Raw genomic sequence first — 18046 nt, 5'->3', positions numbered from 1 at the left:
ATGGGAACCACCAGCAGGGTGTTAAAAAAGTAACACTGAAGGAGTGTTAAGGCGGGCATACACTGTGCAATTTTCATCCGATTTTGAGCCGAATTCTGACTCGTGCGACTCTTTTTCGGGTCGGGCCAATTTTCAGCTTTGTCGTGCGTCGTTTGTCGTGCAGTGTTCGTGCAGTGTACAAGGGGAAACGAGAGGTGATTAACCTCTCACGACCGGCAATCGGATGGTCGGATGAATTTCTGGCATGTTAGAAATTTTGGTCGCTCCTCGTGACTATATCGCACAGTTGAAGCAGAGCTACGAACCGATTGCCCTAAACTCAGTGCTTTTTCCCTCACTGCGATCTTTAAGTTCTGTAGTTCAAAGCTACAAATTACTGTTGCTTACCTCCAGTTCGTGTTGCAAAATGGATTAACCATTACCCACTTCTTCCAAGCCACCTGCGATGTACACTTTGCCTCTTTTATTGTAATTTTTATTTTATTTTTAAATAAAGCTGTTTTTAATTTTCATTGATTCATTATTGCAGTGTTCGGACATATTATAGACTGTTAATAATTAATTATATGTATATAATTCATTGTAATCGACCTAAATGTTTTAGACAATTTTTAATGAGGAGAAGTAAGCTTCTATGTAATATTTTATTATCCTCACAGCGCGTTGGTTATGCAGTGATGCGCTATGAAATTGTTGCGTGGCAATTTAATTATAATAGCCTATCACTTTAATAATAAAAGTAGCCTTCCCTAATAATAATAATAATAATAATAATAATACAATAATACTATAATTTAATATATAAATTGGAAATGCTAAATCATCTTGATATTGATAGCTGATGCTTGTTTTGACAATATCTCTGGATAGGATACATGATATCGTCCATAGGCGCAACCCGGCACGAGGATTTATCGCGCTGATTCGCGCATATTTCACACGTATAGTGTGAGCGGTCAAGTCGCAGCTCGACGTTCGGACCGTACAGTGTGAGCACATAAATCCTGAGCTTTGGCTTTACATCGCATGCAATCTAGTCGTTCAGTGTGAGTAGGTTCCTTGCTGAAATCGCACAGACATCGCACAGTGTATGCCCGCCTTTAGAGTTAATGAGATAATAAAGTGATTAATTGAGTGATGATTGTTCGATTATTGAAGACACCTGATGATAACAAGCAGAATCACTGAAGAAAAGAGAAACACAAGAACTACAACTGACTTCCAGACACAGCCTTAGATGAAATCAACTGAAAAGACATGAAATCTCTCTTATTACAAACCAGTTTGACCTTATTTCTGTCATTCATCTACAGAAGTTCTTTTTGAGAATTAACAGAGTTTTAGATGTTGATGTTTTAATGAAAATGTTGTGGTGATCAGTGTTTGCTTTAGTTGGTCGGTTTGACTCTTTTTTTTTTTTTTATGTTAGTTGTTGTCATCTTTGTAACAGTGTTTACCAAAACACATAATTTATTGCAAAGGAAGCCATAAACAAAGATGATCAGGTGATATCAATTTCATCATCATCAAAAAAAAAAAGTTTGACAAATGATATCACTGACCAAAAGAGGTTACTTATCATTAATAGATTTTTACCATCAATACTTTTTTTTGCCAAAGATAAAACATTCTGAATTTTAATTTTGAAATACATTGCGATAAAAGATAACATAGTGACACATACACTAAGATCTAGAATCAGCTTATGAATCTCAACAATGGTGACATGCTTCATGTTGCAATGCATGCTGGAAGCCATTAGTTTAACTATATGGTGGCTCCCAGCATGCATTGCTGCATGAAACATGTCACCATGCTAATTATTGATGTCTGTGTGTGTCTAAAATAATATTATTCTCCCACAACATATTTTAAAAATTACACTTCAGAATGTCTGATCTGTGGCAAGAAATTATCATTGGTGGTAAAAAATCTATTATTAACAAATAATGTTTTTTTGGTCAGTGATGAGATTAATAAATCATTATATTTCATGATGGTTAAAACTATATTACCTTTTCATCTTTGTTTCTGGCTTTCTTTATAACAATTTATGCATTTTGATACAAACTGCTACAAAGACCACAAACTCACACAAAATAAAGCCAAGAGTCAAACTGCCCAACTAAAGGAAACACTGATCACCAGAATGGTAACTTTACAAAACCTATTATTTCCAATAAAATATCAACATTATATAAACAACCCATATAAACACAGAGCGGTGTTAATTTAACAGCAGGGCTTTTACTGTGTTGTGCTCTGAGGAGGGTTAATTTAACACTGGGCTTTTTGCTGTGCGCGGTCACTTCTTATTTGTGTAAATGTCAAGAACATTTATGTGAGTTTCGATGACTCCCTAAGAGCAATAGTTGATGTTTGATTTTCTGTGTTTGTGTATATCTGACAAGAGTATGAAATGATGAAGGATACATTTTCTTTATTCTTATAACAGGTAATATTCTCTGTGTTTCTGAATGTCTCATACACACAGGGCGGGTGTCAGATGCTGAAGATTGCAATTCAACAAAATATGGTGATGCTAAAATTAACCTTTGGAAATATCTCGGCTTAGAAGACAATGCCACTCAGAATGAAAGAATGTGGCCCCTGATGAACAACTACAAGTACAACTCCGACTATGGCAACACGTCTGCAGACACTTATGTGGACATATATGTGACCTCCATCACCAATGTGGTATGAGTCCAGCATGATTTATCTTCTCATTCAAGTCATCATGTCAAGCAGTTGTAATATCATCTATCAACACATCTTTTTATCTACAGGATGAAAAAGCCCAGAGTCTCTCAACACAGGTCAAAATGATAACTGTAAGTGTTTTAAAAACCTATTGCATTCTTATTTCTCAAAGTTTTACTTAATTTACAGAATATTGTAACATGATCAGAGGTTTTATTTAATTTTCAAGCATACATTATCTGTCTTATAATTATTCTGAACTTCATTTAACTTTCCAGGCGTGGCCAAACATGAAGATGAAGTGGAACCCAGACGATTTTTGTCAAATTGACACATTTGCAGCCCCCAAAAATATGTTTTGGACTCCAGACATTGGCATAATGGAAAGGTATACATATAAAAAATGAAGGATTTAAACGTACACTATGGAATTTTTTCTCCACTAGGGGTCGCTAACATATTTACAATAACAAAGGCGTAGTTTGATGACGCAACATTTGCTAAGAATTATGGATCTTGTCGTCAACGTCAAGCCGACCGATCTAATAATGTTTATGGATGACTGAATACATCGATGCTTTTATCATGACTGTGATATGAAGCAGTTCGGGGTTGCTAAGAGACAGCTATCAGCTCCACACGCGACGCGAGTCCCGCGGATATAAAAGGAATGGACATTTCATTCTACCGAACTACACGCAAGTGCAGAATTACAACTCACAGGTCAGTTTATTAGACATATTAAACTTGAGAGGTAACGCAGCACTGTTTCACTTGGTCTACCATTACACTATCACACTAAACTGCATTTGATGTGTTGAAATGTAGGCTATGTGTTAGTTTGTCTGTATGAGACTAGCAGTAAGCTAGATCAACATTAGAATAACATACAGATCATATTCTGACATTTTATCATTGTTGAACTATATAACATTGATTAGTTTTATGTAAATGTGCTCACCTGTTTAATAAAGTACATGTAGGAGCGGTTGAAGTCTCGGACGTGGAGCTCTCGTTTATATAACGTTACTGTCTATGGGAGCTCTCGGCATCTCGAAAACACCGCACTGATATTGATTATCAGTTTAGTTCTCCTTTTTATCCAAAGTCTGCTTGCCATGGTCCATAATGTTTGAACGAAATAACAACAGCGTGCAGATAGACATTGCGAACTACAGTGGTCCACGTCTGTCGTCTTGGTTACTATCAGAGGGCTCTGGTTCATAGCTCTGGTTACCATGGCAGTACAAGCGGAAACCAGGGACAACGCGGACATGACGCCATTGACTGCGACAAAACGGAAATAAAGAAACGTGCCGTGTCTTCGAATTAAATTAAAATTTCTCCTGGTTTGAAAGTTGTTGGAAACAGTCGGGATAATGTAAGTACACAACTAAAAAATATATATAACATAGATATAGTGATTTTTGCTATTTTTAAAGCAAAAAAAATTACATATTGTGCCTTTAAAAGCTTTGTTTCACTGTTAACCCTTGCTGTAAAAAAGGTCAAATTCTGACAGTATCACACCATTTTCCATTAAAACGGTAATATACCGTAGAAAAAAATGCATTCTGGGTAATATTTGTTGTTTTGGAGAAAATAGCCTACAGGAATATACTGTGAATTAACAGGGCTCAAAGTCGACACTCAGAGGCTGTGTTCCAAATCACATGCTATACCCTCATTCACTATTCCCTACATTAGCTCACTAAACAGTCCACTTGACAGAGTGAATGAAAAGACAGAGAAACAAGAACTACAACTGTTACTAATATTTCAGTGAAATTAACTTCTTTCGTTTAATAAATCTGACTGTTACATTTTACAGTATATTGCGGTTTTTCCTTGATTTTACGGTAATCTACTGGCATCTGTGGTTGCCAGTAAATTGCTGTTTTTCTACAGTTTTATGCAGTAATTTACAGTTGATTACCGTTAAATTACACTTTACTCTGTTTTTTTTTATAAATATGACACATTTAACCCTTTTAAACCCACCGCAAAATCTTCCGTTTTAAATGAATACTTGTGTGTCCACAGTACAGAGTGTAGGAGTAACACTGAAGCAGTGTTGAAGTTAATGATATAATTCAGTGATTAATTAACTGGTGATTGAGCATTAGTGATGAACACCTGATGTTAAAAAGCAGAATCACTGAAGGACAGAGGAACAACAAGAAGATAAAAAGCAAAACACAAGAACTACATCTTAGAGGGCTGCATTGGGATTGAGTCCCGCCGGGTCCCGCGGGACCCAACGCAAATCTCGCGGGAGCGGGCGGTTTGAACTTTGCTGCGGGCAGGAATGGGCGGCTAAAAAAAACACTGCGGGATCGGGAGGTAGCCTAGCGACATGATGGAGATGTCAATAATGGCGCTTTCCACTACACAGTACCAGCTCGCCTCGACTCGACTCGCCTTTGTTTGGTTTTCCACTGTGTAAAAGTTGTAACTGTATCTGCTTCCAGGTACTTTTTTTCGTACCACCTCCGGCGAGGTTCTAAGTGAGCTGAGGCGAATCAGGCGATACTAAAATGTGACGTGAAAACACGGCAGACTGCTGATCAGAGAGAATCATCACTATTCAGTGCGTCATCATTGCACGCGCCAGACAGAGTATCCTGAATAAAAAACAGCAAAAACAAAAACAAAACCATCCAAAAACAGCATACACTCGATTTCCTCCATTGTCCTGTGTGTATGTGTCCAGAATACATGCCGGCCAGGGAAACGAAACAAACAACCCCATGAATCTCTTTAATAATAGCAATACAAATACATGTTTTTTTCCTGCGGGACGGGAGAAGACCCAAAATCAATGCATCTCTATTATTGTGCGGGAATAAATTCTCAGAGTTTTGCGGGTGCGGGCGGGAGTGGACATACATATTGCGGGAGCGGGCGGGAGTGTAACACATAGGTTGCGGGAGTGGGCGGTAATGGTCAGAAATTCGGCGGGCGCGGGCGGGAGCGGGATGAAGAAAACAGTCCCGCGCAGGGCTCTCTGACTTCAGCCACAGAAGACATTAAATCTGTGAAGATCTCAGCAGAGGAGGATTAAACAACTCAAAAAAAAAAAAAAAAAAAAATAGCATTACTAGTTTCACTTATTTCTAACCAGATTGATTTTATTTTATTTTTTTAAATACAAAACATTACTCACGTAAATACTGTACATTAGACAATAAAAGACCATTGTAATCATTAATAAATAGCCATTGTCATCTGTTTTCTTTCAGTTTTTTTAAAATAGTAAATGTATTTTAAATACAGCTATCACAGCCAAAGACAAACTAATGTTCAAAAGTCAAGGGCCAAGAGCCCAACTAAAGCAAACACTAATCACCATCATGGTAATATCAAATGAAAATAAAATTCCATATAAACCTCTTTCACCTTTTAATAAGATCTTCTGTAGACGTCTGACAGAAATAAAGTCAGTCTGGTTAGTAATAAGTGAAGCTGGTAATGCTGTTTGTGGAGTTGTTTAATCCTCCTCTGTTAAGATATATTTTGCTAAGATTTAATGTTTTTAATATTCAGTTGATTTCTGCTCTTCTTGTTCCTCTTTCCTTCAGTGATTCTGCTTGTTAACAGCAGGTGTTCATCAGTGTCTCAATTAACTATGAAATTGTAATGTAGGGAATAGTGAATGAGGTAAAAGGGTGTGTTTTGCAGGGGTGGAAGTAACGAATTACAACTACTCACGTTACTGTAATTAAGTAGCTTTTTCGGGATATTTTTAAATCTGTAATTTTACTTGTACTCAAGAACATATTAACCTTTGCTACTTGTAAAATCACATTTCGTTACTGAGTACAATTTGAATTGATATTCAAATCTTTGACCAGCATTTCGGTAGCCAATAAAAATATCCGATCGTAAACGGACCAATAAAACCCCTGATATTTGGACTAAAAAAAGCCACCGCAGCCGCAGGTTTTGAAGAGCTGATCATAAGTAAAGGAGGCAAGGAGCTCAGAGTGATTAACCCCCTGAGGCCGGCTATCACGCCGGCGCGATAGGCTCGCTTTTTTTCTTTTCAGTGCAAGAGAGACTCAAAATACTCTGTTGACTTTGATCTTACAAAAAAATTTCATACATCAATCGATCCTGTTAACCCTCTAGGCGACACGGTCGAGTTTACTCGACAAGATGCGGCACTGAATAAATCGGCCGATTTTGTCAAATAGGGTGTCAAATTTCGTTCGACCTCCCCTCCACTAGATTGCAGACATGTCATACTTCATCCCAGACAAAAAAAAAAGTCATGCTTCTATACAAAATCTTCGAGCTAGAGCGCATTGAATCAGTGCGAACAAAAGCGGAGCTAGTGTGCGAGTGAGCCATTTTATCAGAGCAATGTTGTCAACGTCAGCGAGTATTTGCATTAGATTATTATTATTATTATTATTATTATTATTATTTAATGGTATCAATAAAGCTGATGAAGTGTTGTGTCTTCTATTCGCGGACTCTGATGATGACGGTGATTCTGAAAGTGAAAGTAGCCCAACACCAAGCACAAACGGTGAAACCTTTGCCCAATGTCAGTGGTGGGAACAATGTTTCCCGGGGTCGGAGTGTTCATCGCGAAGTTAGCAGGCGTGTTAGTGTTGTGGGGAGCGAGGCGGGAGATTTTTACAGATTTTTACCGCGCTAGCCAGCTTTGTCTTCTGACCGTGTGCCTCTCCGCAATCGTGGCGACAGTATTGTGGTGGAGGCTTTGTCTAATGTCACTGGGTATGTTAGACGAGGTCGAAGTATTCATAGGACAGTTAGGGGGTAACGTGGAGGCAGGGTGGGGAGTCGCAATGACAATGACAGTGGTCCGAGCTGTGCACACTCGGCGCGCACGCGAGGCAGATCTGGCCGCGCCCGCGCCCGCGGTGCTGGTGTGTGACACGGGGCGGTGTGACACGAGGCAGAGGGGCTATTATGCATAGTCTTGTGTGTCATATGAATAATATATATGTGCCCCATACATGGAATGAGAGTGCCTACTGTATGTAGTAAATGGAAAATCTCTACAGCAAAAGGCCAACCGCTACATGCATTCGGTTTGTTTCTACCATTTATTAGTAATGATTTACACAGTTTGTTTACTACTTACTATTTACCTGAGCATTCAGTATTGTGTAATATAGCATACAGAAGGTGAGGGGCATTTTGGGGGTAAAGAAGTGTTGCATTTTATCATTTAAACATGTGACTTTTCATGAAAATTCTATAATCCATGATGGCCGCCACCATATGACATCATAATATGCAAATTAGATGGGACAATGTAATCCCTACATAAACTTTGGGTCATCCTTAATATTTCTCTAATTTACAGAAAGTCTCTATCTTTTATCGCTTTTAAGATATAGCCTTTTGAAATTAAGATGTCAAAATCAAACGGTTTAGGAAAAAACCTCTGGCGCCTAAAGGGTTAAGTGTGCATTTTTTTTTGTGTATACTCACAATAAAAACAAAGTGTTGTGCTTTTTGCCAAATAAAGAAAAATAAACATGATGCGAGTTCTGCTTTCTCTCTGTCAGTGTAGTCCATTCTGAAACACGTCCGAAAATGAACTGTAACTCAGCGAATACTCAGTCAAACAGGCATACAGACACACAGGCATGAAGCTTGAATTCTCTTCTTTTAAATTACTAGTAAGAATTTAATTAGAGAGCTCTCTAATTGTAATTGTTACTAGTAATAATTGAATTAGAGAGCTCTCTAATTGTAATTCTTACTAGTACCAATTCAATTGTAGAGCTCTCTAATTGTAATTCTTACTAGTAACAATTCAATTGTAGAGCTCCGTAATTAAAAATGAATGGAAGTCAATGGAGACATATGACTAGTAAAAAAATTTGTAGAGCTCTCTAATTGTAATTGTTACTAGTAAGAACTGAATTAGAGAGCTCTGTAAATGTAATTGTTACTAGTAAGAACTGAATTAGAGAGCTCTGTAAATGTAATTCTTACTAGTAATAATTGAATTAGAGAGCTCTCTAATTGTAATTGCTACTAGTAAGAATTGAATTGTAGAGCTCTCTAATTGAATTCTTACTAGTAAAAATGCAATTACGACGAGTAACGCTGGGTACAATTTAAGCTAAAACGGCTTGCCATAATGGCGATCCATGCAAACCTGTGAAACGCCCACATCATCAGCTCCCCTGACGAGGCGTCTCCGTTCCCTGGACTCAGGGAACGAGGGTTACCATACGTAACCGAGACGTTTTTAGTTTTTTCAATAACCATGCATAAACATTATTCTCTCAAAAATACAAACATGTTGCTCACATATTATGGTAGCCCTGTTTGTGCTAAATAGAGTGAAATTACACCTTTGCCATTAATATGTTTATAAGCAACTGAAAAAAGCACAAATGTAAGGGCATGTCAGAACATCTCAAGGACCCCAAAAACACCTTAGACCCCAGAGGGTTAATGGGCTGAAAATTTGGAGAATCAACAAACTACGTAGTAGTGTTGTCAAAATATCTGTATTTTGATACTGAAATATCTGACAATACTCAATATCTGTTCCAATACTCATTTTCTGTATATACACCGATACCAGCTGCGTTCTCATTCTCTCATCTCTCCGACAGCGAGTTCGACACACCCGCCTTGTCTCAGCATGGGATTGCATGTTTTGCGCATAATTTTATACATACCCGCAGGTTTCTATGTCATATTTTAATGGCAAATGTCGCAAGCGCAATATTGTAACGCGAGGGCACATTCAGGAGACAGAACTAATTAGTGAAATCAGCTGACTGAGTTCATGGGTGGAATAAACATATGGCAGGACTTTTACTCTTTGACCCCTGGATTACCCACCTCTGAGTCTGTCTAACTGCATTACTACATACAGTACAGACATTACAGGTCAAACCGCACTGATGTAGATTTATCTAAATAAACAACATATTATATGGCTCTTAAAGGGATAGTTCACCCAAAAATGAAAATTAGCCCATGATTTATTCACCCGGAAGCCATCCTAGGTGTATCACATTCTTCTTTCAGACGAATACAGTCAGAGTTATATATGAAAAAAAAAAACGTCCTGACTCTTCCAAGTTTGATAATGAGAGTGAATGGGTGTCTGTCTTTGGAAATCCATTAAAGTGCATCTATTCATGATTAAAGTGCTCCACACGGCTCTCTGGGGGTTAATAAGTCAAGTCAAGTCAAGTCAAGTTTATTTGTATAGCGCTTTTCACAATACAGATTGTATCAAAGCAGCTTCACAGTATTAAATTAAAATAATACAACAAAGTTTGTTTCAAGAGGAATTTATTGATTGATAAAATTAAATTAAATATCCCCAAAATATCCCCAACTGAGCAAGCCAAAGGCAACAGTGGCAAGGAACCGAAAAACTTCATCAAGTGACCTAATGGTGTCCTAAAACTCCATCAGGTGACCTAATGGAGAAAAAAAAACCTTGGGAGAACCCAGGCTCAGTCGGGGGCCAGTTCTCCTCTGGCATTTATGAGCTAGAGGCCGGATTGTAGTTTGAACTGTAGGATTATATGAATGCCTGGCTGAAGAGATGCGACTTTAATCTAGTTTTAAACTGGGAGAGCGAGTCTGAGCAACGAACAGTATCAGGAAGACTATTCCAGAGTTTTGGAGCCAAATGTGAGAATGCTCTCCCTCCTTTGGTGGTTCTGGATATCCTAGGTATGACCAAAAGCCTTGAATTTAGTGATCTTAAAGAGCGCGATGGATTATAGGGTGATAAAAGATCCGTTAAATAGACTGGAGCTAAGCCGTTTAGGGCTTTATAAGTCAGTAGCAATACCTTATAATTAATACGGAACTTTATAGGTAACCAATGCAGTGATGATAAAATCGGTGTTATATGATCATATTTTCTTGATCTAGTAAGAACTCTAGCGGCGGCATTTTGGACTAACTGTAGCTTGTTTATTGAGGATGCAGGACAACCAGCTAGTAAAGCATTACAGTAATCCAGTCTCGAGGTCATGAATGCATGAACTAACTTTTCTGCATCAGAAACTGATAGCATATTACGTAGCTTAGCAATGTTTCTAAGGTGGAAAAATGCTGTTTTTGTAACATATGAAATATGATTTTCAAAAGACAGGTTGCAATCGAGTATAACACCCAGGTCTTTTACTGTAGAGGATAAAGTAACAGGACATCCTATGATGTTAAAGTTGTATTGTGCGAGGTTTTGTGGGCGGTTTTTTGAACCGATAAGTATTACCTCTGTCTTGTCTGGATTTAATAAAAGAAAATTACGGGTCATCCAATCTTTTATATCTTTAACACACTCTGTCAATTTGGAAAATTTTGCGTTTTCATCCGGCCGTGATGAAATATATATTTGAGTGTCATCAGCATAACAATGGAAACTAATTCCATGTTTCCTTATAATATTTCCAAGTGGCATCATATATATTGAAAATAACAGAGGGCCTAATACAGATCCCTGCGGCACTCCATAGTTTACTGGAGTTATGATCGATTTTTCTCCATTTAAATAGACAAAATGGTAGCGGTCAGATAGGTATGATTTGAACCAGCTTAGTGCTTGTCCTTGAACACCAGTATAATTTTGTAGTCGATCTAAGAGTAATGTATGATCTATAGTATCGAACGCAGCACTAAGATCAAGTAAAACTAGTATTGAGATACAGCCTTGGTCAGAAGCTAAAAGTAAATCATTTGTGATTTTAACGAGCGCAGTTTCAGTGCTATGATGCGGTCTGAATCCAGACTGAAACTTTTCATAGATCTCATTTTGTTGCAAGAAAGAGCCCAGTTGAGCGGACACCACTTTTTCTAATATTTTAGACATAAATGGAAGATTTGAAATGGGTCTATAATTTGCTAGATTATTATGATCTAATTGTGGTTTCTTAATGAGAGGTTTTATAACTGCCAGTTTAAATGTTCTTGGAACACGACCTAAAGATAAAGACGAGTTAATAATATTGAGGAGAGGATCTTCCACGACAGGTAACACTTCTTTCAGTAGTTTAGTTGGTATAGGATCTAATAAACATGTTGTTGTTTTAGATGAAGTGATACGTTTATTTAACTCTTTTTGTTCTATAGTTGTAAAGCACTGTAATTGTTCTTTCGGGGTGATAATTGAAGCTGAATTATAAGGCGCGATTGAAGATTGAACGTTTACAATTGTGGTTCTGATGCTTTCTATTTTCTCAGTGAAGAAGTTCATGAAATCATTACTACTGAACTGTAACGGGATATTTTGTTCGGGTGACGTCTGTTTATTTGTTAGTCTAGCCACGGTGTTAAATAAAAAACTTGGATTGTTTTGGTTGTTTTCTATTAGTTTGCGGAGGTGCTCAGCCCTGGCCGCTTTTAGGGCCTTTTTATAACGTGACATACTGTCTTTCCACGCGATTCTAAAGACCTCTAAATTAGTTTGTTTCCATTTACGCTCTAAAATACGCGTTTCTCTCTTTAAAACATGCGTAGTATTGTTATTCCATGGTGCTTTATTTTTCTCTCTGACCTTTTTTAATTTAATAGGTGCAACCACATCCAATGTTCTAGAGAGAATGGTGCTCATAGTGCTAGTTAGTTCTTCTAGTTCATCTGTTTGTTTGGGTTCAGGCAGCAGCTGAGACAGATTAGATAAGCAATTTGAGAAATTATCTATGGTGGATGGGAGGATTGTTCTGCCTGGTTGATAACGCGACGCCGCATGACATATTACAGCAGTACGTAATATGCAAGTTACCATGTAGTGATCAGTGACTTCATCACTTTGTGGAATGATATCTATATCGGTTGGATCGGTTCCATGTGATATAATTAAATCGAGTGTATGATTAAGACGATGTGTTGGTCCGGTGACGTTTTGCTTGACCCCAAATGAATTTAATAAATCTGTAAACGCAGCTCCTAACGCATCATTTGGATTATCTACGTGTATGTTAAAATCTCCAACAATTAGTGCTTTATCGACATTGACTAATAGGTCTGAGAGAAAATCTGCAAACTCTTTTAGGAAATCAGCGTAAGGCCCTGGCGGTCTATATACGGTAGCCAAGGCTAGAGATAATAGGGATGTTTTTCTAACATCTAAGAGCGTAACATTTAGTACAAGTACTTCAAATGAAATAAACTTATAACCTGTTTTCTGGGTAACATTTAGAATATCTTTATAAATGGTTGCAACACCTCCGCCACGACCAATCAGACGGGGCTCATGCTTTTAACAGTATCCAGGAGGAGTAGACTCATTAATACCGAAATAATCATTTGGTTTAAGCCAGGTTTCAGTAAGGCAAAGTATATCGAAGCTATTATCTGTGACTATTTCATTTACAATAACTGCCTTAGGTGTGAGTGATCTAATGTTTAGAAGACCTAGCTTTAGAAATAGTTTTTGTTTACTAATAGCAACATTTTCTGTTTTAATAACAATTAGATTTTTCCTAGATCCTGCATTAGATTTATTATTTGATCTCACTAAACGAGGAATAGACACGGTTTCTATGCAATGTTCTACACTAGTATTTATATCAGTTGAATTGGTGCAGCAGAGACTATGATTTGGACTTTTGGTTACTAGTCAAAGGGTATTTAACATTTTGGAGATGTTATCTGACAGAAGATCCGCTCCGAATCTGCTTGGGTGTAAGCCATCAGCACGGAAAAGCCTAGGACGCTCCCAAAACAGATTCCAATTATTTACAAAGAGCAGTTTCTGCTCATTGCACCATGACATTAACCATTCATTTAGCGCAAATAATCTGCTGAACTTTTCATGCCCTAGTCGGTACGTGGGAAGCGGTCCTGACACAATGATCGTTGTTTCAGGCGATGTGCTGCGTACCGTATCGATTAGATTCCTGAAGTCTTTCTTCAGAATCTCCGTCTGGCGCAGCCTGATGTCGTTCACTCCCGCGTGCAGGACCACAGTTCCGACGCGCTCGTCACCGTTCAGGATCTCGGGAACTCGAGCAGCGATTTCAGAAACACGAGCACCAGGAAAGCAGTGACTTTGCACCTTACTTTTACCTAACGTAGCGTGTACATGCCGAACGATGGAATCGCCGATGATCACAGCATCGCGTTCTGTTTCGCGTAGAGGGGAGAAGCGGTTTTGTGTGGATAACTCGAAAACCGGGAGGGTCGGAGAAAGTCTTGGTCTAAACCTGACTCGCGTCTTCCGCTGCGGAACCACCCAGGCTTCGTGGTGGCGTGTTGGAGCCGGAGTGAACGAGACCATGGCTGATTTCGACCGATGCTGAGGAACGCACGGAGTAGACGCGGTCGGAGTCAGCGGGTTAGTAACGTTAAACACTGATTTGTGTGCATCGGCGCGTGATGTTTCAAGAGCCAAACACCGGTCTCTCAGCTCGGCCTGTCTCAATAAAAGGTTGTGGATCTGTTTCTCAACAGCTTCCAGCTCAGACTGCAGTGCGTGAAGCTCAAATGTGTCCTCACCTGCACCAAGCGGTAGACTACTTACATCTGATATATTCGCCATTTTAACAGATGGACAGTGAGTTAGCAACGAAGCTACCAGTGATGCTATCAATATTAATACTAATTTATATTATAAGTTTGTTTGTAAGTGAGTGTGGAGAAGACGCGTTCAGCCGTGATCCATGGACGTAACCTTTAAGAGTATGCAGCGTTGGATCACTAATAGGCTTGAGACGCGTCTGCTCAACAGTCCGCGTTGTAACTATGAGGTTTTTTAGGTTTTTTAGTGGTAGGGGTGTAGAGTAGACGCACGATAGGCGAAAAAAAAATGTTTGTTTATAAGTGAGTGTGGAGAAGACGCGTTCAGCCGTGATCCACGGACGTAACCTTTAAGAGTATGCAGCGTTGGATCACTAATAGGCTTGAGACGCGTCTGCTCAACAGTCCGCGTTGTAACAATGAGGTTTGAGCAGTAACATTAGTGCTTCTCAGTGAGGAAAAGTAGAAAATGTTCGTTGTAAGCGAGTTTAAAGAGAAAAATCAAGAATTATAAATCAAATCGATAGAGCTCCAAAAACAACAACGCATTCAGACGCAACGCATGATAATAACAGGACAAGACATTACTCACCGTGTTTGTTGAGTGTTTCTTACTCACCTGAGCTTTTCTGAACTCAAAGGCGCGAGCGCGCGAGAGAAAATAAATAAATAAAAATAGCTGAGCGCACACGGGTGGCGTGTTTACAGGCTAGCGAATTACTAGCGTGTTGTGCTAGTAGTAACGTAAGCTAGCGATGTCAGGGTTGGGTAAGCTGTATTTCGTAGTAATATAAACAACTAGAAATTGTAGTAAATGATGGTTCAAAACAAGGAAATACGAGGCTAAGACGGAGCTTACAGCACCGAAGCAGACACACTCACAGCAGGCAGCGAGAAAAATCAAGAATTATAAATCAAATCGATAGAGCTCCAAAAACAACAACGTATTCAGACGCGACGCATGATAATAACAGGACAAGACATTACTCACCGTGTTTGTTGAGTGTTTCTTACTCACCTGAGCTTTTATGAACTCAAAGGCGCGAGCGCGCGAGATAAAATAAATAAATAAAAATAGCTGAGGTCACACGGGTGGCGCGCGTTTACAGGCTAGCGAATTACTAGCGTGCTGTGCTAGTAGTAACGGAAGCTAGCGATGTCAGGGTTGGGTAAGCTGTATTTAGTAGTAGTATAAACAACTAGAAATTGTAGTAGATGATGGTTCAAAACAAGGAAAATACGAGGCTAAGACGGAGCTTACAGCACAGAGCAAACACACTCACAGCAGGCAGCGAGGAAGACATAAGGGCCTTCTAAAGTGAAGCAATGCGTTTGTGTAAGAAAAATATCAGTTTTTAAAACTTTATCGACTAAAATAACTAGCTTCCGACACACGGCATATAGCGCTAGCTTAAAGGGATGGTTCGAAGTAATTTCAATCTAGGGTCCTTTGCACCATGACCTCGAGCCAAACATTTTATTTTTCATTTTTTTCCGAAGTGTTGACAACTTATTGTTAACTAATAATTGTTGTAAACTGGTACTATCAACAAAATATTAATATTATCTGGTTGACAAATGCGGCCTGTGGAGTGTGCTTTTGAAATGAGATCCAGCTCTTGATCAGCTGGTTCATTTGTGTTTAATCAGGGCTGTAGTTAAACTCTGCAGGACAGTGGCCCTCCAGGAGCAGGATTAGGCTACGTTTACACGTGGATGGCTATTTTCATAAACGGACATTTCACCCCTCTTCGTTTTCAAAAATAACATTGTGCACACAAACCTGTGTATATGCTGTCAAGAGCATGCCAAACCTGTAGGTGGCAGTGTAACGAGAAGCTCAAGCCCACCTTAGCCAATCAGAATCCCGAAAATAGTCACATTCTGTGACGGCGCTGCCTAAAACTCAGTTTTTCTCAGTTTACATGCAAACGTGCAAACGAAGATTTTCAAAATCTCCACTCTGGCCGGAGTTTTTAGAAAGAATCGGTTTCATTGGCGAATCCTCCGTTTGCGTGTAAACGAAGGGCGCAAACGAAGGGAAATGTCTCAGTTTTTCAAAATAACCATGTACGTGTAAACCTGACAAACTTAGACACCCCTGACATAACATGATAATCAGTAGTCTGCAAGTTACTTTTGATTTGAATTTCTGCTGTCTTCAATCATGTCTTTAATAATCAGTGCTAATTTATATTTTATCTATTCAGCATCAAGACAGAGTTTGGAACAAAGGAGTCTCCAAATGTGCTGTTGCTCAGTGAAGGCTATACATTCTCAACTGATGTTTTATCTCTGACCACGGCCTGCAAGATGGATCTCTACAGGTTTCCCTTCGACACCCAAATCTGCAATATAACACTTCAGTCTACAGTGTATTCAGGTACATCTGAAACACATGATTCAGTTTAGACAAACAAACACAAGATAACATGGTTTATTCTTCTATTAAAATATAAAAAAATAAAATATTGATGTCTGTTTTCACAGATCAGGAGATTGAAATAGATACCTTGTCTAATGCAATTTTTGATGACAAGCATATTATTAAGAAGTCGAAAGAGAAGTTTCAGAGCCAGGGAGAGTGGGATCTCACCGATATAACTAACAGTAATCAATCCACTGATGATGATCTTGAATGGCGTGCAATGCATCAGCTGATCTATAAGGTACAGCGCACTGGATATGGAATGTAAACCAATATTGAATATGTAAATACAATTAATTTTTAAAACAAAACAACTAGTTCATGAGTTTGTGAAAAATATGTGTAATGAATTTAATTATATTTTTAAACCTTAAAAAGGCAGTGGTATCAAATATCTTCTAAATTAACCATTTTATTATTTGTTTTTTGTTTGTTTTCAATTATACACCAAATTGTGAAATCATACTATAATATATTATAGTATACATTATTTTATCTGTAATATAATGTTCAAAGTCAACATGTAAATTCTATGTAGGTGTTGCTCAAGAGAGTATATTCTTTAATAATATGGTTCTCACACCAGAGGTTGAACAGATGTTGCATGGAAGCTGTGAATGTGAAGGGAGATGTGTGTATGTATATCAAAATGAAATTATTACTAATAGACCATGAATAATTTTTCAGCATTCAGTTAAATTTGTTTGGAATAAAGCATTTATATTGCTAAAAAAATATTCTAAGGATATTCACTTTTCACAGTGGCAGAGAAGTGCAAAACAAATCACAACAATGAAAACATACACCCGGCGCACTGCGGTGCCAGGCACGATGCAAGTGTCTTTTACTAGTTTCAGCCCGACGCAGTTATTATTTTCACGTCCTGCGCCACGTTGTTTAAATAGCAAATGCATTTGCGCCCATGACGGCGGTCTGAAAACGAGGTGTATTCTGGCGCCCACGCGAAAAGATCCGTTTCCTCACTAGAGAAGTGTTCAGTTTTTCCACCGTCAAATTCCGTCATGTAAATAGCGAATATGCCATGGCACGAGCGCAACTGGCTTTTAAAGGGAATGGGAGATGAGACTGATTGGTTTATTTCACGTTACGCCCAAAACACAGACATTACTCATTAAGAGAATAGGGACAACCCTTTTAGACCATGCGCCGTGCCGTGTGTGCCGGCCATTTTTCACTGTGCCATGCACTTTAGACCATGTGCTAGATCCTTAAAAAAGTGCCCTATATATTCCTGTGTCTTTATATAATCATCTAACACTTAACTAAAACTGCCAGCAGTTCATTCAGAAACAAAGCAAGTGTCTGAAATCACCCATATACCCTTAAATAGGACATTTTGGGGGGAGACAGTCATTTGTAGTGGTGTCCGAAACCATAGTGGATGTTACCGACTGCACCCATTCAATCCAA

The 18046-nt window shown here is 38.6% G+C and overlaps 1 protein-coding gene across 3 annotated transcripts in view; it reads left to right on the top strand.

The window, feature by feature from the left end:
• Positions 1-18046, top strand: part of LOC309511143 (5-hydroxytryptamine receptor 3A-like) — a 52216-nt gene that overhangs the window by 26572 nt on the left and 7598 nt on the right. For 2 of the 3 annotated variants that reach the window (XM_082186237.1, XM_082186238.1), the window contains 5 exons: positions 2495-2700; positions 2790-2834; positions 2982-3091; positions 16398-16570; positions 16678-16856. In XM_082186237.1, the coding sequence (XP_082042363.1) occupies positions 2495-2700; positions 2790-2834; positions 2982-3091; positions 16398-16570; positions 16678-16856 (713 nt within the window). Of the gene's footprint in view, positions 1-2455; positions 2701-2789; positions 2835-2981; positions 3092-16397; positions 16571-16677; positions 16857-18046 lie in introns of all 3 variants that reach the window. The other variant, XM_082186236.1, reaches the window with a different exon arrangement.

This window comes from Leuciscus leuciscus, assembly GCF_965113295.1.
Source record: "Leuciscus leuciscus genome assembly, chromosome: 1".
Classification (NCBI taxonomy): domain Eukaryota; kingdom Metazoa; phylum Chordata; class Actinopteri; order Cypriniformes; family Leuciscidae; genus Leuciscus; species Leuciscus leuciscus.
The sequence above is the reverse complement of the archived record's forward strand: the minus strand, read 5'-3'. Positions and strand labels throughout refer to the sequence as shown.